This window comes from Capra hircus, chromosome 15 (genome assembly GCF_001704415.2).
Source record: "Capra hircus breed San Clemente chromosome 15, ASM170441v1, whole genome shotgun sequence".
NCBI classification, from domain to species: Eukaryota; Metazoa; Chordata; class Mammalia; order Artiodactyla; family Bovidae; genus Capra; species Capra hircus.
Window position 1 is genome coordinate 42,020,542 of NC_030822.1, and position 18,814 is coordinate 42,039,355.

Sequence of the window (18,814 nt, forward strand, 5' to 3'; positions counted from 1 at the left end):
AAGAGCACTGTGCTGCGAGTCCAGAGGCCTGGTGCCTCCCAGCTTGGCCATAAATTCACTCTCCTTCAGTGATTCCTCCCATCTTCTTCTAGAAAACAAAGGCCACAGCTAGTTGATCTTCATTTCAGAGAGGCAAAGAGTCTTATTCAAATGACCTGAAGTCGATGGGGATAATATTAAGGACGTACGTGGACAAGAATTCCGAAGACGCAGACCAGGTGGGCCAGCGGCTGAGCAGACACCACAGGAGACCTGGAGGGAGGACCGTGGAGGGTGCTTGGAACCGTAGAAGTTTCTGGACTGTTCGTCTGGCATTCTGCCACTGACGTGACTCTGTTCTGTTCTCTTGCTACTGGATGGCTTCCTGCCCCTCCTCTCTGGATCTTTTCTCTCTGTCTTTGTTCCTGCTTGAAGTAAGGATTGTCCTGTGAACGCTGATCCTGAGCCCAAGACTTGTTCTTAGAGGATAATGAAGATGATAATAGCAGCTAATGTTTATCAAGTGCCTACTATGTGTCAGGCGCTGTTACAAGCACAAGATAGGTCTTAAATTACTTTATAGTCTTAGCAATCTTGTGGGGGCAAGAACCACCATTCTCCCCAGCTGGAAAAAGCTGAGGTGCAGAAAGGGATTTGCTGTGGTCACACAACTAGTAAGTGTCATAACCAGCATTCAGATCCAGGCAGTGAACTCCAGAGCTCACCACCCACTGCTCCCAGCAAGGAATGGGAGGAGTGAGCTGCCAGAGGTCTTCAGTTCCTGTTTCCCTCGATGGTCACCCAAGCAGCAGTCATCTGTCTGTTCACATCAAGCTGCTTAGGACATTTGGGGGGGGGCAGTATTTTTCAATCTGTACCAGCTCTGAGAGTTAGTACTGAGTTGACTGTATGTAACATCTCGATGGACTCAGGCATTTGCCATTATGGATTGCTTGACATGGGATGGTCAGGGAGGCAGGCCGACTAGAGAGGAGATTGAGGATCTGGTTCACTAAGAAGTCGTGGCACAGACAAGGGCATTCAAGCCTGGTAACAGAGGGATTACAAACATCTCAGCCCTACTCGGATGTCTAGGCAAAGATGTGGGACTGGAGTTCAGGGTGGGGGTGGTCACGGTGGACATTAGGCCGTGAGAATGAATGAACTTTCCTGGAGAGAATGTACAACGCGGTGAGTCTGACTACATTTATCAAATTCTTTCTCTGTGAGTCTAAATACTGGATGAATCCCAACAATAGATTTTTTTTTTAATTTGCCTTTTTTTTTCTTCTATTTTTGTGATAATTTCAGACTAGTTTTGTTGAAATGGACTTCCCATGTGCTTAGGCTATCCACTAAGACACGTTTCAACTGCCCGCCTCTTAATGCCTAACTGCTCAGGCCATGCATTACAGTGAGGTTGGTGGTGATTGCAAGGGCAGTTAGAAATTAAGCGTTTGTTGGCAATCATCTAGGTGCAGTGCTTTTAGTCGGGTATGCATTTTGGTGGGAAACAGCGGCTTAAGTTCTTCAACTGAAATTGTGCAGTTATCATCTGTACACGCCAATCCTTAATCCATGAAGTAAAAGGACAAACCAGAAGGATGTGTTTCAAAAGTATTGGGGCCGATCAAGCCTTTTCTGATTATGTTCTTTTGGAGTTTAACTGTCTAAGCTCTAGAATATGGAAACGGGTCATTCCTGGAACATTCTGGATTGTGTAGTTCAAGACCTGTTGATGGAATTCAAAGCCTTAGTAGATGGTTGTGCCAGCCAGATGCTGCTGCCTTAATTTCACTTCTCCCTGCATTTAGAGAGCAAGTGTCCCAGTCAGGTAAGGGCTTCCATTCACAGTCATCATCTTCTGTGTATGATTTGAAATGTTCGGGAGTATGCTTGCTTCCATTTAGGATTCTTACACTTTTTTTTTTTTTTCTAACTTCAAAATTGTTCCATGTTTACATTTCTATCCATAGATCTACTTATGTGATCACTGTAGTTTTTAATAACTTCATGGAATCCTGTTGGGTTGCTATACTGAATTTACTTAACCTGTTCTTGTGACTGAACGTTTAAACCGGTTTGATTTTGCTTCTTAGTAATATGCTGTTAGAAACTTTGTTCGCATTGCTTCCTTTCTGTCTCTCTTTTCCTTTTGAGTATTCCCTTGGGAGTATAGCTCAAAGAAGAATTAAGGATCAGAGGTTTTATAGCTCTTGTTCCATAGCAACAGGCAGGCTGCAGAGACGCTGGAGCACTCACAGTGCTCCCAGGGATGGCTGAGCACGCTTGACCCCGACATCTCTGCCAATATTGTTCTATCATTGTTTCTTGTGCTTTTGTTAGTAGGTATACAGTTATTCTGATTCATGTTTCTTAAGTTATTACTGAGGTGGAACATTTTCTCCGCGTTGGTTTATTGGGTACATTTCCAGGGAGCATAATGTGTATATAAGAGGCTGGCACAGGATACCACTTTTTAATGTTCCTTCTCTCTTTTCCCTTTCCCTCATTAGCCGTTTGTCAAATAGGGTGTCATTACTGATGACAGTGTGTTTTTATCATAATATAAGAGTTCATTCCTATTTTGGATCATAAATATCTTCTATCTATCATAATTTAAAACTTTCTTTTGCTCCTTTTATATTTGTTTTGTTAGTTTTTATTAAGGAGACTTTTTTATTTTTTAAATTGAAGTATAGTTGATTTACAGTGTTGTGTTCATTACTGCTATACCGTGAAATGATTCACTTATACATATATATTCCTTTGTAAAATATTATTTCTATTATGGTTTGTCATAGAATATTGAATATAGTTCTCTGTGCTTTACAGTAGGACCTTGTTGTTTATCCATTCTATGTATAAAAGCTTACATCTGCTAACCCCATCCTTCTGCTTCATCCCTCCCCAACCTTCTCCCCTTTGGCAACCTCCAGTTTGTTCTCCACGTCTGCGATTCTGCTTCTGTTTCACGGAGAGGTTCGTTTGCGTCGTATCTTAGATTCCACATATATGGAACGTCACATGGCAGTTGTCTTTCTCTTCTTGACTTTCTTCACATAGTATGACTGTGTCTAGTTGCATCTGTGTTGATAGTGTGACCGTGTCTAGCTGCATCCGTGTTGCGGCAGATGGCATTCTTTTCTTTTCCGAGGCTGAGCAGTATTGCATTGCGTATGTGTGCCGTGTCTTCTTTATCCAGTCTTCCCTTGGTGGACATTTAGCTTGTCTCCATGTCTTGGCTACTGTGAATAGTGCTGCTGTGAACAGAGGGGTGCATGTATCTTTCTGAACTAGACTCCTGTCTGGGTATACGCCCAGATGTGGGCCTAGTGGATCATATAGTAATTCTGTTTTTAGTTCTCTTAGGAAGCTCCATACTGTTTTCCACGGTGGCTGCCTCAACTCACATTCCCACCAACAGTGTAGGAGGATTCCTTTTCCTCCACATCCTGTCCAGCATTTATTATTTACAGATTTTTTTAAATGATGGCCTTTCTGACTGGTGTTAGAGGGTACCGCATTGTAGTTTTGATTTGCATTTCTCTAATTATTAGTGACGTTGAGCAACTTTTCATGTGCTTCTTGGCCATTTGTATGTCGTCTTTGGAGAAATATCGATTTAGGTCTTTTGCCGATTTTTGGATAGGGTTGTTTGCTTTGGTTGTTGTTGTTGAGTTTTATGAGCTGTTTGTATATTTTGAAAATTAAGCTCTTCTCAGTCACATCATTTGCAAATATTTTCTCCCATTCTGTAGGTTATCTTTTCATGTTTCATGGTTTCCTTTGCTGTGAAAAAGCTTGTATGTTTGATTAGACCCCATTTGTTTATTTCTGTTCTTATTTCTATTGCCTTGGGAGACTAAGAAAATGTTGATATGATTTATGTCAGAGAATGTTTTGCTCATGTTCTCTTCTACTAGTTTTATGGTGTCATGTCTAATGTTAAATATTTAAGCCATTTTGAGTTTATTTTTGTGTATGGTGAGATGATCCAACTTTCTTAATACCGCTTACTGAAGAGACTGTCTTTTCCCCTTTGTATCTTCGTGCCTGCTTTGTTGGAGATTAATTAACCATAGGCATGTGAGTTTATTTCTGGGCTCTCTATTCTGTCCCATGAATCCATTTGTCTGCTTTTGTGCCAGTACCACACTGTTTTGATTACTGTAGTATCAAAATTGAGCTAAAATACTAGTTTTGCAGTATTGTATGAAGTCTTGGGAGACTTATGCCTCTTTGCTTTATTTTTTGGGTGGATTGTTTTGTTGATTCCAGGTCTTTTATTATTCCATATGAATTTCAGGATAATTTTTTCTAGTTCTGTGAAGAATATCATGGGTAATTTTATAAGAATTGCATTAAATCTGCGGATAATTTTGGGTAGTGTGGACTGGTTGTATCCATTTTAACAATGTTAATTCTTCAATCCAAGAGCATGAAATACCTTTCCATTTCTTTGAATCTTCTTCAGTTTCCTTTATTAATATTTTATAGTTCTCAGAGTCAAAATCTTTCACCTTCTTGGTCAGATGTATTCCTAAGTATTTTATTTTGGGGAGTACAGTTTTACGGGGTATTGGCTTTTTTACATTTCCTTTCTGCTACTTCATTGTTGGTGTAAAGGAATGCAACTGATTTTTGTATCTTAACCCTGTATTCTGCTACCTTACTGAATTCATTTCTCAGTTCCAGTAGTTTTTGTTTGGTGTCTTTCAGTTCAGTTCAGTTCAGTTGCTCAGTCATGTCCGACTTTGTGACCCCATGAATCGCAGCACGCCAGGCCTCCCTGTCCATCACCAACTCCCGGAGTTCACTCAGACTCACGTCCATCAAGTCGGTGATGCCATCCAGCCATCTCATCCTCGGTTGCCCCCTTCTCCTCCTGCCCCCAATCCCTCCCAGCATCAGAGTCTTTTCCAATGAGTCAACTCTTCGCACGAGGTGAAGTACTGGAGTTGCAGCTTTAGCATCATTCCTTCCAAAGAACACCCGGAACTGATCTCCTTCAGAATGGACTGGTTGGATCTCCCTGCAGTCCAAGGGACTCTCAAGAGTCTTCTCCAACACCACAGTTCAAAAGCATCAATTCTTCGGCGCTCGGCTTTCTTCACAGTCCAACTCTTGCATCCATACATGACCACAGGAAAAACCATAGCCTTGACTAGATGGACCTTTGTGTCTTTAGGGTTTTCTATATATAGTGTTTTCTCATCTGCATATAATGACAATTTTACATCTTCCCTTCCAATTTGGATACCTTGTATTTATTTCTTTTTCTTATCTGATTGCTGTGGCTAGGACTTCCAAAACTACGTTGAAAAAAAGATGACAATGGGCATCCTTTTCTTGTTCCAGATTTTAGTGGGAAAGCTTTCAGGTTTTCACCACTGAATGTGAGTTTGTCATAAATAACTATTATTATGTTAAAATATGTTCCCTTTATGCCCACTTTGATAAGTTTCCATCATGAATGGATGTTGAATTTTGTCAAGTGTTTTTTTCCTGCATCTATCGAGATGTGCATATAGTTTCGTCTTTTGTTGATGTGGTGTGTCACGTGGATTGATTTGCATATGTTGAACCATCCTTGTGAACTTGGGATGAATCTCACTTGGTCATGGTGTATGATCTTTTTTATGTGTTGTTGGATTTGATTTGCTGATATTTTGTTGAGAATTTTAAAGGAGACTTTAAATAGATTTTAAAATATTTGAGTCTACCTTCTTTCTGCCTTATATTAATAATACTATTTATTCAGTAGTCATGAAGTTATCTCTCTGCTATAACTGGGGTAAATATACTTTTTGATTAAGTGCTGTCTGAGTTTAATTAGTTCATTGACCAATTTGGAAAGTATTCTCATATTTGGTAAGTTAAGATTTAATCTACTTTTCTTCTGATACCAGATTCTTCCACCAGCATTTATTAGATGGTGATTCTCTCATCCACTTATTGTGATTCTTAGTTTTTGTTTGTTTGTTTGCTTGCTGTATTTTAAGGACTTATAGGTGCTTAAATTCACCCCTGGGATCACTATTTTATTGGAATCTTTATCCTGGCTTTGATCCAACAAAATTCAGTTTTGATAAAGATTACTTTATAATATATCCTTAAATTTGATTGTTACATCCTCCTCCAATCTTCTTTGGTATTATTGTGTATTTAGTTTTACTTATAAATTTTGCTAGTGATTAATCATATACTAGAGCAGAAGGCAATGGCACCCCACTCCAGTACTCTTGCCTGGAAACTCCCATGGACGGAGGAGCCTGGTGGGCTGCAGTCCATGGGGTCGCTAGGAGTTGGACACGAATGAGCGACTTCACTTTCACTTTTCACTTTCATGCATTAGAGAAGGAAATGGCAACCCACTCCAGTGTTCTTGCCTGGAGAATCCCAGGGACGGGGGAGGCTCGTGGGCTGCCGTCTCTGGGGTCGCACAGAGTCGGACACGACTGAAGCGACTTAGCAGCAGCAGAGCACTCTAGCAGGAATTTAATTGTTCTTATGCTAATCTATTTTTGCTTTATTGACTAATGTTAGTGATATTACTCTAAATCAAGAGTAGTGGCTCTAACTTTAAGTATTTCTTTATGTTAATTCCCATTATAGTTTGATATCAATAATTTCTACTTCACCATGATATGCTATTCATCTAGATTCATCTAGATTCTCAAGTTGGTTTTTTTTTTTTTTCAGTATTGGGAATCATCATTTTTCATTGCCTTTTCTAGCTTTATATCACCGGTATGTATTTGGTTGTTTTTGCATTCTCTGTTTATACTATTAGACTTCCCTGGTGGCCCAGACACCAAAAAAAAGTAGTATTTTTATTTCTGCCTTTCCTGTATTTATTCTCTATTTCTTATTCATCTTGTCTTATAATCTTTTCTACTATGACTTCTAATAGAAATACTGAGAGGAGAATCTTAGACCTCTGACTATGTTTGCAAAGTAAAGCCCTTGGGACTGCGCTATCCATTATGGTTAGCTGCTAGTCACTGATGGCTATATTTCAATTCAAATAAACTAAAAATTAAGTAAACTTAAAAATTTGGTTTCTCAGTCACATTAGCCACGTTTATGTGTACAATATGCCACATGTGACTAGTTGCTACTACACCGGACAGTGCAGGAATATTTCCATCATTACAGAAAACAGACAGCTCTAATCGAGGCTCTCCACACTAAAAATGATATTGATATTCAGCTTTTAACCTGTAATCATTTTTATCTGAAGGAAAATATCCCCTCTTCCTAAATCAAAGCTTTCTTATAAAGAGTTAGTGTTGAACATTAATGATGGCCCTCTCAGAATCCACCAAAATAATTCTTAGATTTAAAAATAGATTTTTCTTATCAAAGTGTTGAACAATCCTAATAAATTTCCCCATGTAGTGCAAGTTCTATCTTTGTATAATAGCTCGTATTATTCATTTTTGAAAATTTCCCCTGTCTATAGCATATTATTTGTGATTTACTAAACTATATTCTTCAGTAAGATAGTCGTGTAATTCCAAGACACCTCCACCTCCCCCCCTAGTATTGTCCTCATTAGATGTTCAGTCATGATATTATTGGCTTCCTAACACGACTTTATGGTGTATAACGGTCAGATGGCATCACCAACTCGATGGCCATGAGTTTAAGCAAGCTCCAGGAGAGTTGGACACAACTGAGTGACTGAACTGATATTTTGAAACAGTTTATGTAACTGGTATGTGAAAATTTAGTGATGTTCTCCTGAGAATTCATTAGGGGCTTCTTTTAGAAATGTGTGGATGGAGCAAAATTTTCCCAAACAGTTTCTCTGATATGAGTCTCTTCATGTTTATAATTTTTACCAATATAATTAGTTTTTAATCCAATATAATTGGGCTTCCCTGATAGCTCAGTTGGTAAAGAATCCACCTGCAATGCAAGAGACCCTGGTTCAATTTCTGGGTTGGGAAGATCCGCTGGAGAAGGGATAGGCTACTCACTCCAGTATTCTTGGGCTTCCCTTGTGGCTCAGCTGGTAAAGAATCCACCTGCAATCCAGGAGACCTGGGTTTGGTCCCTAGGTTGGGAAGATCCCTGGAGAAAAGAAAGGCCTACCACTCCAGTATTCTGGCCTGGAGAATTCCATGGACTGTATAGTCCATGGGTCACAAAGAGTCAGACACAACTGAGCTACTTTCACGTTCATAATTAGTTCATCAAACGCCACTGAATGTAAACTTCTGGTGGAACACCAGGCAGCATGCTGGCTGACAAGATGAATGTGACATTGGGCGTCAAAAAGAATGAGGATTTTCACACCCCCTCTTCATTGGATTCCTCAAGGCTTCCCCCTACCCCTCAACCCCTCCAACTGGACTCCCCAGCTTGAGTCCCCAGGTCAGCCTCCTCCTCTCCCCACCTCCATCCCTTGACCTCATTACCTCTGCCCATCTCCAAGTTTCTCATGCAGAGAATACCCTTTTCCTCTTCACCTTTCATTCACCTTGAGGATCCACCCAAAGTTTCTGTCTGGGATTATCTCTGAGTGATTTCTCTCTGCTCTCATCTTAATGTATTCCTTGATCATGTCATTCTTTTTGGCAAATAACTATCCACAGCCTTGTCATATTATCTAACTATCTTCTGTGTCATTATGTATGTCTAATATCCTTGTAGGGGTGGGAGTGGAGGGAGATTTCAGGTTTTCTATTTCTTTTGTTCAGCAAAGAGAGTCCAGTACATAAAGCTGAGTATGTGGATGAAGTTAAGAGATACTTATTGGAATAAGGATTTTGATAAATGAAGGATTCTCATTTCATTACCAAGCAAAGCCAAAAAGATCTGTGGCCAAGGGCAGGTTTTATGTAACCTAGGAGGAGAAAAAGGCAAAGGAGATTCCATAAAGGACCAGACTCATCTTCCAAGTTTGTTAATTCAGCTGTTATTTCCCCTTCACTAATAGATGACTCTTGAGTACCTAGCATGTGCTGGATGTGGGAGATACAGGGTTGAACAGAATCAATATAGTCCCTGGCTTCATGGTGTTCACACCCAAGTAGGGGAGATTGGTATTAAACTAGTAAACCAACAAGTTGTTGGTTCTAGTTGTTGTTCACGCACTAAGTCACATCCAGTTCTTGGTGACCTCATGAACTACAGCATGCCAGGCTCTCTGTCCTCCACTAATTCTGGGAGTTTGCTCAAATTCATGTCCACTGAGCTATCTGACCATCTCATCCTCTGCCACCCCTCTTCTCCTTTTGCCTTCAATCTTTCCCAACATCAGGGTCTTTTCCAATGAGTTGGCTCTTTGCATCAGATGGCTGAAGTATTGCAGCTTCCAGTGAATATTCAGGGTTCATTTCCTTTAGGATTGACTGATTTGATCTTCTTGCAGTCCACAGGAATCTCAAATGTCTTCTCCAGCACCACAGTTTGAAAGCTTCAGTTCTTTGGTGCTTAGCCTTCAAATACCTAATTCCAAATTGTATTAAGTGCTATAAAGGCAAGAGAAGGATATTGACAATTAAAGTTAGCCTGGGTGGTTGTTCAGGGCCTCAGTCAGTTTAGGAAGTGACATTTAAGCTGAGTGCTGAAGGATGGGTCATTAGCCCAGTATAATCAAGTAACGAAACCAGGCAGAGGGAACAGCTTGTGCAAAGGCCATGAAGTGTGAAAGAGCTTAGTGGGTCTGACAAACCGTCAGAGGCCATCGTGTCATTGAACATTTAATTAAATGTTCGAAGAAAAAAGTGTTCCCTAAAATAACAATTGTAATGTTAGAAAAACTTATTCATTAAAGATCTGTTGTGATATTTGGTGGATATTTTTCTTTAATTTTAGACATTAATTCTGAAATATATAGCTTCTTTTTTAAAATCTTACCATTATTTCAAAAGTCAAGTGGACCTGACTGATATTTGAACATCATGCCTGTCAATATGCCTACAAAGTCATTGATAAGTGTCCAAATGAACCCAAATTGTTGGTCATAATTTTGATCATGCCTGTATTTCTTCTTTCTTAGGAAAAAAAAAAAAGGTGTTATTTTGACTTTTGGCTGAACATATTGTGTTGTAGATTATCCTTCAATGAACTATTTAAAATGTTTAAATTAGTCACCACTTAAAATTTTATTTTATTATACCATCAATAGCCAATTTAAAAGAGCCAACTATTTTTAGTTAAAAAAAAAAGGCCACTGTATGAGTGGAGCTTGATGAATAAAGGGGAAATTTCCCATGGTTGAGGCAGATTCAGATTCAAAAGTACTTGGATTTTAAGCTATCTGACATACATTTTAGAGATTTTTTTTTCAAGCCAATGTATGTGCCTAGTACTGTCCAAGTAATATTACCGTGTATAATCTTATTTAATACTGAGAACATTCATATTACATGGGTACTTTATTGTGCCCATTTTCCAGTTGAGGAAACCAAGGCCTAGAGATGTTAAGCAGTTAGCCTGGGGTCACACAGAATATTGGTGAAAGAGTCTATATATAAATAGGTTGCCTCGAGCCTCCAGAGCCTGAGCTTAAGCTCTGACCACTGGGTCAGAGCCTTGCCACAGGGTCACTTGACCACTGTGTGGCTGATGGAGCTAGGCAGTAAAGGAGCAGGCAGATAAATTAGGAGACTCTTTCAATGGTCCAGGTGAGAGGTCAAAGCTTGGACCAGGGGGCTGCTGTGTAATTGAGAAGAAATTAGTATTTGGAGGTCAGGGCAAAAGGTTAGAAAAAGAAATATGATATAAGGGAATAAGTATGCTTTACTTAGACTCTTTTTTTTAAAAATCTTTGAATTCTTATTTTAATGAATTTAGAATTTAGGGGGAAAAAAAATAACTAGCAAAAGCATAGCAAGAAAATAAAATTAGGATCAGAAATGAAGTATGAATCAAACTAAAAATTGATAAGTAGAAAAAAAGAAAAGTGAAAAATGATCATTATTATTAAGTGAGTCATTTGTATGGAATATTATTTATAACTCCTAGCTATATTAGCTAACCAAGCTGAAGCAGATAAGTTGAGTGAGATAATGAAATTAGTCAACAATTTATTGTTATGAGATGTGAGAGGAGATATATTGCCCTCTGTGGGGCCCGTTCTTTTTCTTTTTTTCCCACCTTTTCTTTCCCTGTCTGTTGAAGTCTGACCAGTCTGCATTATCTTGTTTAAATCCCTTTCTAAAATAGAAAAATCAAACCGTCAATGTGTACACATGGTTATTTTAGCCCAAATCAACAATTACAAGCAGTAGAGATGGCCTTGCCTTTGTGCAAGCAAAGGTTACATTATATTCAACCTTTTCTGTTGAAGGGAGCAGAGATGGGCTTCATCTGCTTTAGAAATGCTTTCTACCCCCACAGACGTATTTTTAAAAAGCAAGTTTTATCCATGTATCATATGGGTTATCAAGTGCAATGGACAGATTAGAAGGAAGCGTCTGTGGGTGAATTTAGGTTATGTGTTCAGGTACAAAGGCCAAATATAGCTGCTGTGCTACTCACTCTTACTCTCTTGAGAAAAGGTGAATGCCCAAAGAGGAGAAGTAAATTACCATCAGGCTTTCCAGCTGAGATGTGAGGAAACTGGTTTTCGGTTTCCAGGGAGCAGGACTGTGTCTGTCTAGGTGTGTGCCCAGAAACTCCTGTAGTGAGAGGGCAGGAGAAGGGGGAGGAGACCCCGGGAGTGACTGCCGAGGCCCATTTCATGTAAATGAGAGATTTACAGACTCTCTCATTCACGAGTCTGCTCCAAGACTCCCTCCTCCTGGGAGAAGTCTTCACACCTGGGATTGGGCTTGCCACCAGCCTATGGGGCCCTCCTTAGACAACCCTCTTCCATGGTTCCAGTAGCTTTCTATAAGAGAAATTAGGAAACTTGGAGAACAGTGGGCGGAAGATGAGCAGAGAAGGGCAATAAAGGAGTCTCAAGCCCTGTGCATTCGACATGAAGGGAAGGAAGGAAGGAAAGTTAGGTAAACTGAGAGGAGAAGAGAAGCAGCAGAAAGGATGGATCACTAGATGCTAACACTAGGCCATTCAGTCATTCATTTGCACACTCATGTATGCACTAGACATTACTAAGCCAGGACAGAGTGGGCTCCTGAGATGGCCAAGGTACCATAACCTTTAGGTATCTTCTCTGGATGGTCTGCCACAAGTTCACAGACATTGGTGTGTCTAGATGTTGTATTCAAAATCCTTGGCATAGCTTCTGGCACATATTTGGTACTTAGCAAACCCTGACAGTCATCACATCACCAGCATCGTCATCATTACAAAGCTCTGAGATCCTTGAGGACAGATGGGTTGTTCTTACATCTTGAAACTCCTGGGTTGGCAGAGTGTCTAATGCAGAGATCAGACCCCATGAACCTTACGTCGAACTACCGACCAACTGAATGGAGACATTTTTGGGCACCTGACTCCTTGCTGGCACCTTTAAAAGGCATGGAGAAAGCTTCTGAGACTGACCTTTGTCCTAAAACAAGACGGGGCATAAATTTAAAACATTTTAAATTGAGAAGTCAATATAGGGGTTGAATTTGCCAAGTGAATAGAAACAGAAGGAGCTTCAGGAATTTGGAGGAGGAGCAAATTCTGTCAGTTGGTAGGGAGTGGGTGATATGTATTAATCCAGAATCTAATCAGGTTCAGAGTTTTAAAAGAAGTGCACTGATAAATATTTAACAATCAGCTCTCTGGGAAAAAAGTATATGTCTGAATGTGTGTGTAAGTGTTAGTTGCTCAGTCGTGTCCTACTCTTTGCCACCCCGTGAACTATAGTCCACCAGGCTCCTCTGTCCATGAAGTTCTCCAGGAAAGACTACTGGTGTGGGTAGCCATTCCCTTCTCCAGGGGATCTTCTTGATGCAGGCATCGAACCCAGGTCTTCTGCATTGCAGGCAGATTCTTTACCATTTAAGTCTTACTGATAGGAAGGAGCTACAGCACCCAATTCACAAGTAATAATACAATGTCTAAGACTCTTTCTTGTACATTTCACACTCCAGTTGATTCTCACTGAATTTTTTTTGCTGTTTTTGTGTTGTGGTATCCATAGCTAGCCTGTGATTGTGGTTCAGCCATGGTTTGACTAATGGAATTTCATCCCAATCCACCCACTCTTCCTCAATGTATTTGCTGTCATGGAATTTGATACGTGATTTGCTAAACTACTTTTTTACCCTTGTGCAATAGTTCAACCTATGATTTTTCAGCTTAACGATGGTGTGAATGCTATATACATTCAGTAGAAAGAGTACTTCAGCTTTTAAATTTTGGTCTTTTTCTAGGCTGGTGATGAGCTACCGGTTTGATACTGTCTCAGATGCTGGGCAGTGGCAGCAGCCACAGCTCGCAGTCAGGCATCCATGGATGAACAGCCCATACTCTTATAACCATTCTGTACTCATATAACCAGTCTGTTTTTCATTTTCAGTATAGCATTCAATCAGTTACATGAGACATCCCACACTTTGTTATAAAATAGGCTCTGTGTTAGATGAGAATGCCCAACTGTAGGTTTATATAAGTGTTCTGAGCATGTTTAAGGTAGGCTCAGCCAAGCTATGGTGTTTGACAGGTTAGATGTATTGAATGCATTTTCAACTTTTGCTATTTCCCCTGGTGGCTCAGATGGTAAAGAATCTGCCTACACTGCAGGAGACCCAGGTTTGATCGCTGGGTCAGGAAGACCTCCTGGAGAAGGGAATGGCAACCCACTCCAGTATTCTTGCCTGGAGAGTTCCATGGACAGAGGAGCCTGGCAGGCTACAGTCCATGGGGTCACAAAGAGTCAGACACAACTGAGCGACTAACCCTTTCACTTTCTCTTTCAGACTTAACGATGGGTTTGTGTGCTTTGTCGCTCAGTCATGTCTGACTCTTTGCGTCCCCACGGACTATAGCCCACCAGGCTCCTCTGTCCATGGAATTTTCCAGGCAAGAATATTGGAGTGGGATGCCATTTCCTACTCCAGGGGGTCTTCCCGCGTCAGGGATCAAACCCACTTCTCTTGTATCTCCTGCATTGTCAGGCAGGTTCTTGACCGCTAGCACCACTTGGGAAGCCCCAACGATGAATTTATCGGGATGTAAATTCATCACAAGTCAGGGATGATCTTTGTTATGTTCACTAAACTGAAACTTCTTTCAGCTTCAGCATTACATTTGTCAGAGCTTATTCATTCACCACCAACCTCAACACCTTCTTTGCCGAATCAAATAATCGTTTTCAAATACTGGGAGGGTATTTTCCTTTTATTATACCATTCACAATGTAATGACTACAGACATGACTCACATCTGCATTATTGACATTTCTTCCGTTATTATCTACATTTCTTAACTGTAGATAATCAACAGAACAAGAAACCAAGCTCTGACCTGCAGTATTTTCTATTTACATACTTGTAGCATGCTTTCCTGGTGGCTCAGCAGTAAAGAATCCACCTGCCAATGCAAGAGATGAGGGTTTGATCTCTGCCAATGCAGGAGATTTAGGTTGGGAAGATCCACTGGAGAAGGAAATGGCAACCCACTCCAGTATTCTTGCCTGGGAAATCCCATGGACAGAGGAGCCTGGTGGGCTACAGTCAATGGGGTCGCCAGAGAGCCAGACATGACTTAGCAGTGACTTCAATGACAACAGTGTATAAATACCACCCCATCATGGCCAATTTTGTGGTATCTTTGAATGTGGACTTGGGAAGAGAAATGTTATACAGAACATCATTATACAGCATTTCTACCATATAGATCCCATGAATGCAAATAATCCCAAGAGCATAGATAACAGAACAAGTGATGAATGTTGAGTATTTATTACCCTTGTTTTTCAGTATCATTAATTGTTTAAGTGTATGATTTCAATTTTAATAATGGCTGTTTTTAACAACCAGCCCCATGAATTCCTAAAAAACGTAATACCAGAGAGCTGGTCAGAGCAGGCTCTAACACCCCAATGGCCCCTACTCCTAATGAGGGGGGAGGTCTCCTCTCTGGGGAGGAACTCTGTATACCTTCTCCCCCTCCCCACTCGCAGACATACAGGGTGTAGTTGCTCATGCCGCCCCAGCAGGAAAACTCACATAGTGGCTCATTTCTTTCCAGAATCTGATACCAGGCATTCTCTGGGGGGTTTGACATGGATCTTCCCTGGTCCATTACTCACCCTGATCCTGACGTTTAGTGCAGTTCCTAACAACCCTACAGTTCACACTTACTTCCATGTCTCTTTCTTTAAACATGAGAAAGAAGGATCTCAGAGGATGGTCATAAGCGGAGCACTGGGGCCAGCTGTCAAGTCGGGTTGCCTGCAGTGTTCTTCACAGCCCCCTCCCGCTCAGCCTCCTGAAAGAGACCCAAACCTGCCTGATGGGTTAGAGAGGTTCTCAACCTTTTTTTTTTTTTTTCTACCACAAGAACAAGGAGACATGATTCCTAATATAAAAAACACATATTTTTTATCAGGAAGGCATATTTTTATTGAAAAATTTGACCAAAACAAGCTCTGCTGGCTCCACCCTCAGCTATATTTTCCTTTCTTAAGCAATATTCCTTTCACATAGATGTAAAAGAAAACCGCCAAGTGGGAGGTTGGAGTAACCTGCCTGCTGACATGTAGCACTTCATTTTTGTGTTGGTTGGTGAATAGCTGATCCCCTATTTCCACCAGTACCTCCCACCCTGCATGGGCAAGCTTGGCCCTCCCAGGCTGTGCCGGACCCTCCCACAATCTGACCCCAGCAGGTACCCCCACACCTGCTCCCACCCTGCCTGGACAGTGCCCGGATGTTGCCCATTCACCATCACTGTGGCCTGTATCCTCTCAATCACAAGGTTTGAGCCGCAGAATACCCTGTGTGCTCAGCGCCCACCTCTGGATTGAAGCCAAAAGGCTCAGGCCTTGTGGCTGTGCAACCCCTCTTGGTTTTGATAGAGAACACCTCTCAGAAGCTTAGAATCAGAAAGGGGTTTTCAGAATCCAAGCCCCCTCTCTGATGTGTCTACCCTGCCTTTCCCATCTTTGGCGGGTTCCCAGGTAGCTTCACTCCTTTATCCCCACATCCTATTTCCTTTAAAACCCAGTGAGCTCTCACCTGTCCAACAGCCCCACCCCCACCTCTAGCCCCACCCCCATTCATGCTTGAGCCTTACCATCTACTATTAGACCTTCTACATGCAGACCTTCTGCCCGACCAGCTGGGCCTTGGCTTATGTCCAGATGCCCCTGAGGCTGATGCCACCTGGATCCTCACGTCAATCTCCATCGACTTTCCTGCCTCTTATTCTCCTTGTGCCATCAACACTTAATCACAGCGCCTCACTTGCCCTTGGAGACGTTTTCCTTGTCTTCTGCTGTGAGTGCAGACTAGTGTGTGTGTGAGCCCTAGTCCAAACCCAGTAGTTTTTGGAAATTCCCAACTTTCCCTGTTTTGACTACAACTCTGATTTTCGTAGAGATAAGGGTCCTAGGTAACACTGGCATCTCCTGTCCATTTGACCAAAGCCAAGAGATGGAACCTACTTCTCCAAAGGGAAAGGAGCTGTAATGTGATTGATGTCCAACCATAGAGTTAAAGTAAAACTGGTTCTTCAATTAATGTGAAATTTTTCCTGTTGTTGCTTAGTTGCTAAGTCATGTCTGACTCTTTTGTGACCCCATGGACTGTAGCCCACCAGGTTCCTCTGTCCTTTGGACTTTCCAGGCAAGAATACTGAAGTAGGTTGCCATTTCCTTCTCCAGTGGATCTTCCCAGCCCAGGGGTCAAACCCACGTCTCCTGCATTTGGCGGGTGGACGCTTTATCACTGAGCCTCCAGGGAAGCCCAGATAGCTCCTACTATGCTTTGAATTGTGAAATTACTACTACGGTTGAGGAATGATTAAGTCGTCTTTTTTTTTTTTCCCCTCATTTTCTTTCTTGCCTGTTGCTTGAAAAACATTGCTCACAGATGTTTAAGAACATATATTAAAAGTGAATTCCAGTGAAAGGCCTGTTAATTACATTATTCAGCCTGGTTCAGTAACTCTCTTTAAAAATAACATGCGTGTTTAGGACAGGAGTGTTTTCCAGTTGTCATTTCATGAGATAAATGTGTTGGGAAATGAAGAGAGTATAAATAGATGTGAAAGTCACTTTATCTAATTGAAGATGAATGCTGAGCTTTGGGAGCTGTAGCAGAATTGAGTCCTGGTTCAAACTTGCCTCGAAAGAGATTTATGATCATGGGATATGAAGCTTCATTTCCCAGGGGCTCTCCTGGTGACCATTAACTCTTCAACTCAGTATTCTGTCTTTTTATCCAGCAGAGGCAGCTCACAAGGTGGATGAGGGGAGAAGAAGGATGCAGGTCAACGAAACTAAACAGCAGCAGCAAAGCCACCGCTCCATGCTGTGGAATTTAAAGTGCTTTGACAAACTAAGAGCCACATTCTGTCATGACTGTGTGATGCCAAGTGGCCTTCCCTTGGGCTTTGATGTCTTCTTTTTCTGTTTATGTCGTCGAGATTTTCCAGAATGCTTTTAAAAGGGAGAATTAGGAGTAGCTCTAGCACTGTTGGTTTTAGACATTATTGTTGAAGCCTGGCAGAGCCATAGTATTTGAGCTCATTTTCTGCCTTGACCTCAGAAAACCTTTTTCCAGAAAACTGACTACTTAGGTCTAATCTGTGGTTACACACAAAGGAGATCTGGGCTAGAAATGAGGGTTCTATTGTGGCCGTTATACTGAAAGATGCTTTCTTGATGGAATACTGCAATACCATGTGGGTTAAAATATTAAAAGGTGTATTAAACTGAATTGTTTTAATGGTTCGAATACCCTTAGAGGTTGCCAGAGGGAGGCGGGTAGCTGGAGTTCTTAATGACGAACTGGAAGAATAAAATGCACTTGAACCTCGAGGTCAGATGCTGAATTCCTCCTGCAGGTGGAAACACTGCCCCTTACAGGGAAGGCCAAGTCTCATTTTTGTGATGACCTTACCCCCTAGAAACTTTCCAGGAATCCCTTATCATCAGCTCCCCACCCAAAAGATGAAAAACACCATCTGATTTCCAATTTTCCCATCTCTTATTGGAGTTTGCAACTTTCTTGACTAACAGATGGCCAGAAAATGTGTAAGCCCAAATAAAAGCAAAGCACGCCTCACTGTGTCTTCACAAGTGTCAGTTGCTTTTTCAAATTAAAATTATGTAAATCATCCCTTGGCTGGAAGTAGGAGAATCAGATATGAAGGAAACAAACCTAGCACTCAAGAATATTTTAGTTTGGGTTGTGTGTTGGGCTTTTTTTTTTTTTTTTGCTTTGCTTTGCTTTCCCCACCACCCCCCACCCCCCCACCCCCCGCCCCCCCCAGCTTTTAATGTTTCCTTTTAAAGAGAAAGAAGAGAAGAGGCATTTGGTAGAAGCATTTTGCAAGTTGCTCATTCACAAAGCTCGCCGAATTTCATCAGCAGCCAGCCTAGAATATTAGGGCTGGCAGAGACCTTAGAGGTCATCGTTTTAATTGACTTGAAGAGGGAGGGAAAGATTCTGGAGTAAAAGACCCAAGGAGGGCCTGGTCTCTCCGGGTTTGGCATCTTTCTTACCTCAAGGAGTTAAAAGTCTGGGGCTGAGCGTGATCAACCAGATGGTCTTTAACAGTAACATGGTTCATATTGTTTAGATTATCCTCTTGCAAGTACCGTGCCTCGTTTACCTTTTATGGAATAAAGTGTGGAAAATTGACCACAGATGTAAGTAACCAAGAATGACGGGGAAGCTGTTGTTACCAGGCCTCCTCTTTTCTCTCCAACACGCCTGATCCCGAAGATAAAAATAAAGAGAGAAATGGG

The 18,814-nt window shown here is 41.3% G+C and overlaps 1 protein-coding gene across 2 annotated transcripts in view; it reads left to right on the plus strand.

The window, feature by feature from the left end:
* Positions 1-18,814, plus strand: part of PARVA (parvin alpha) — a 168,227-nt gene that overhangs the window by 43,807 nt on the left and 105,606 nt on the right. The window contains exon 1 of one of the 2 annotated variants that reach the window (XM_018059566.1): positions 817-1,170. The exons of the other annotated variant lie outside the window; for it this stretch is intronic. Coding sequence (XP_017915055.1) covers positions 1,140-1,170 — 31 coding nt within the window. The 5' untranslated portion in view covers positions 817-1,139. Of the gene's footprint in view, positions 1-816; positions 1,171-18,814 lie in introns of those variants that run through there. 2 annotated transcript variants of the gene reach the window in all.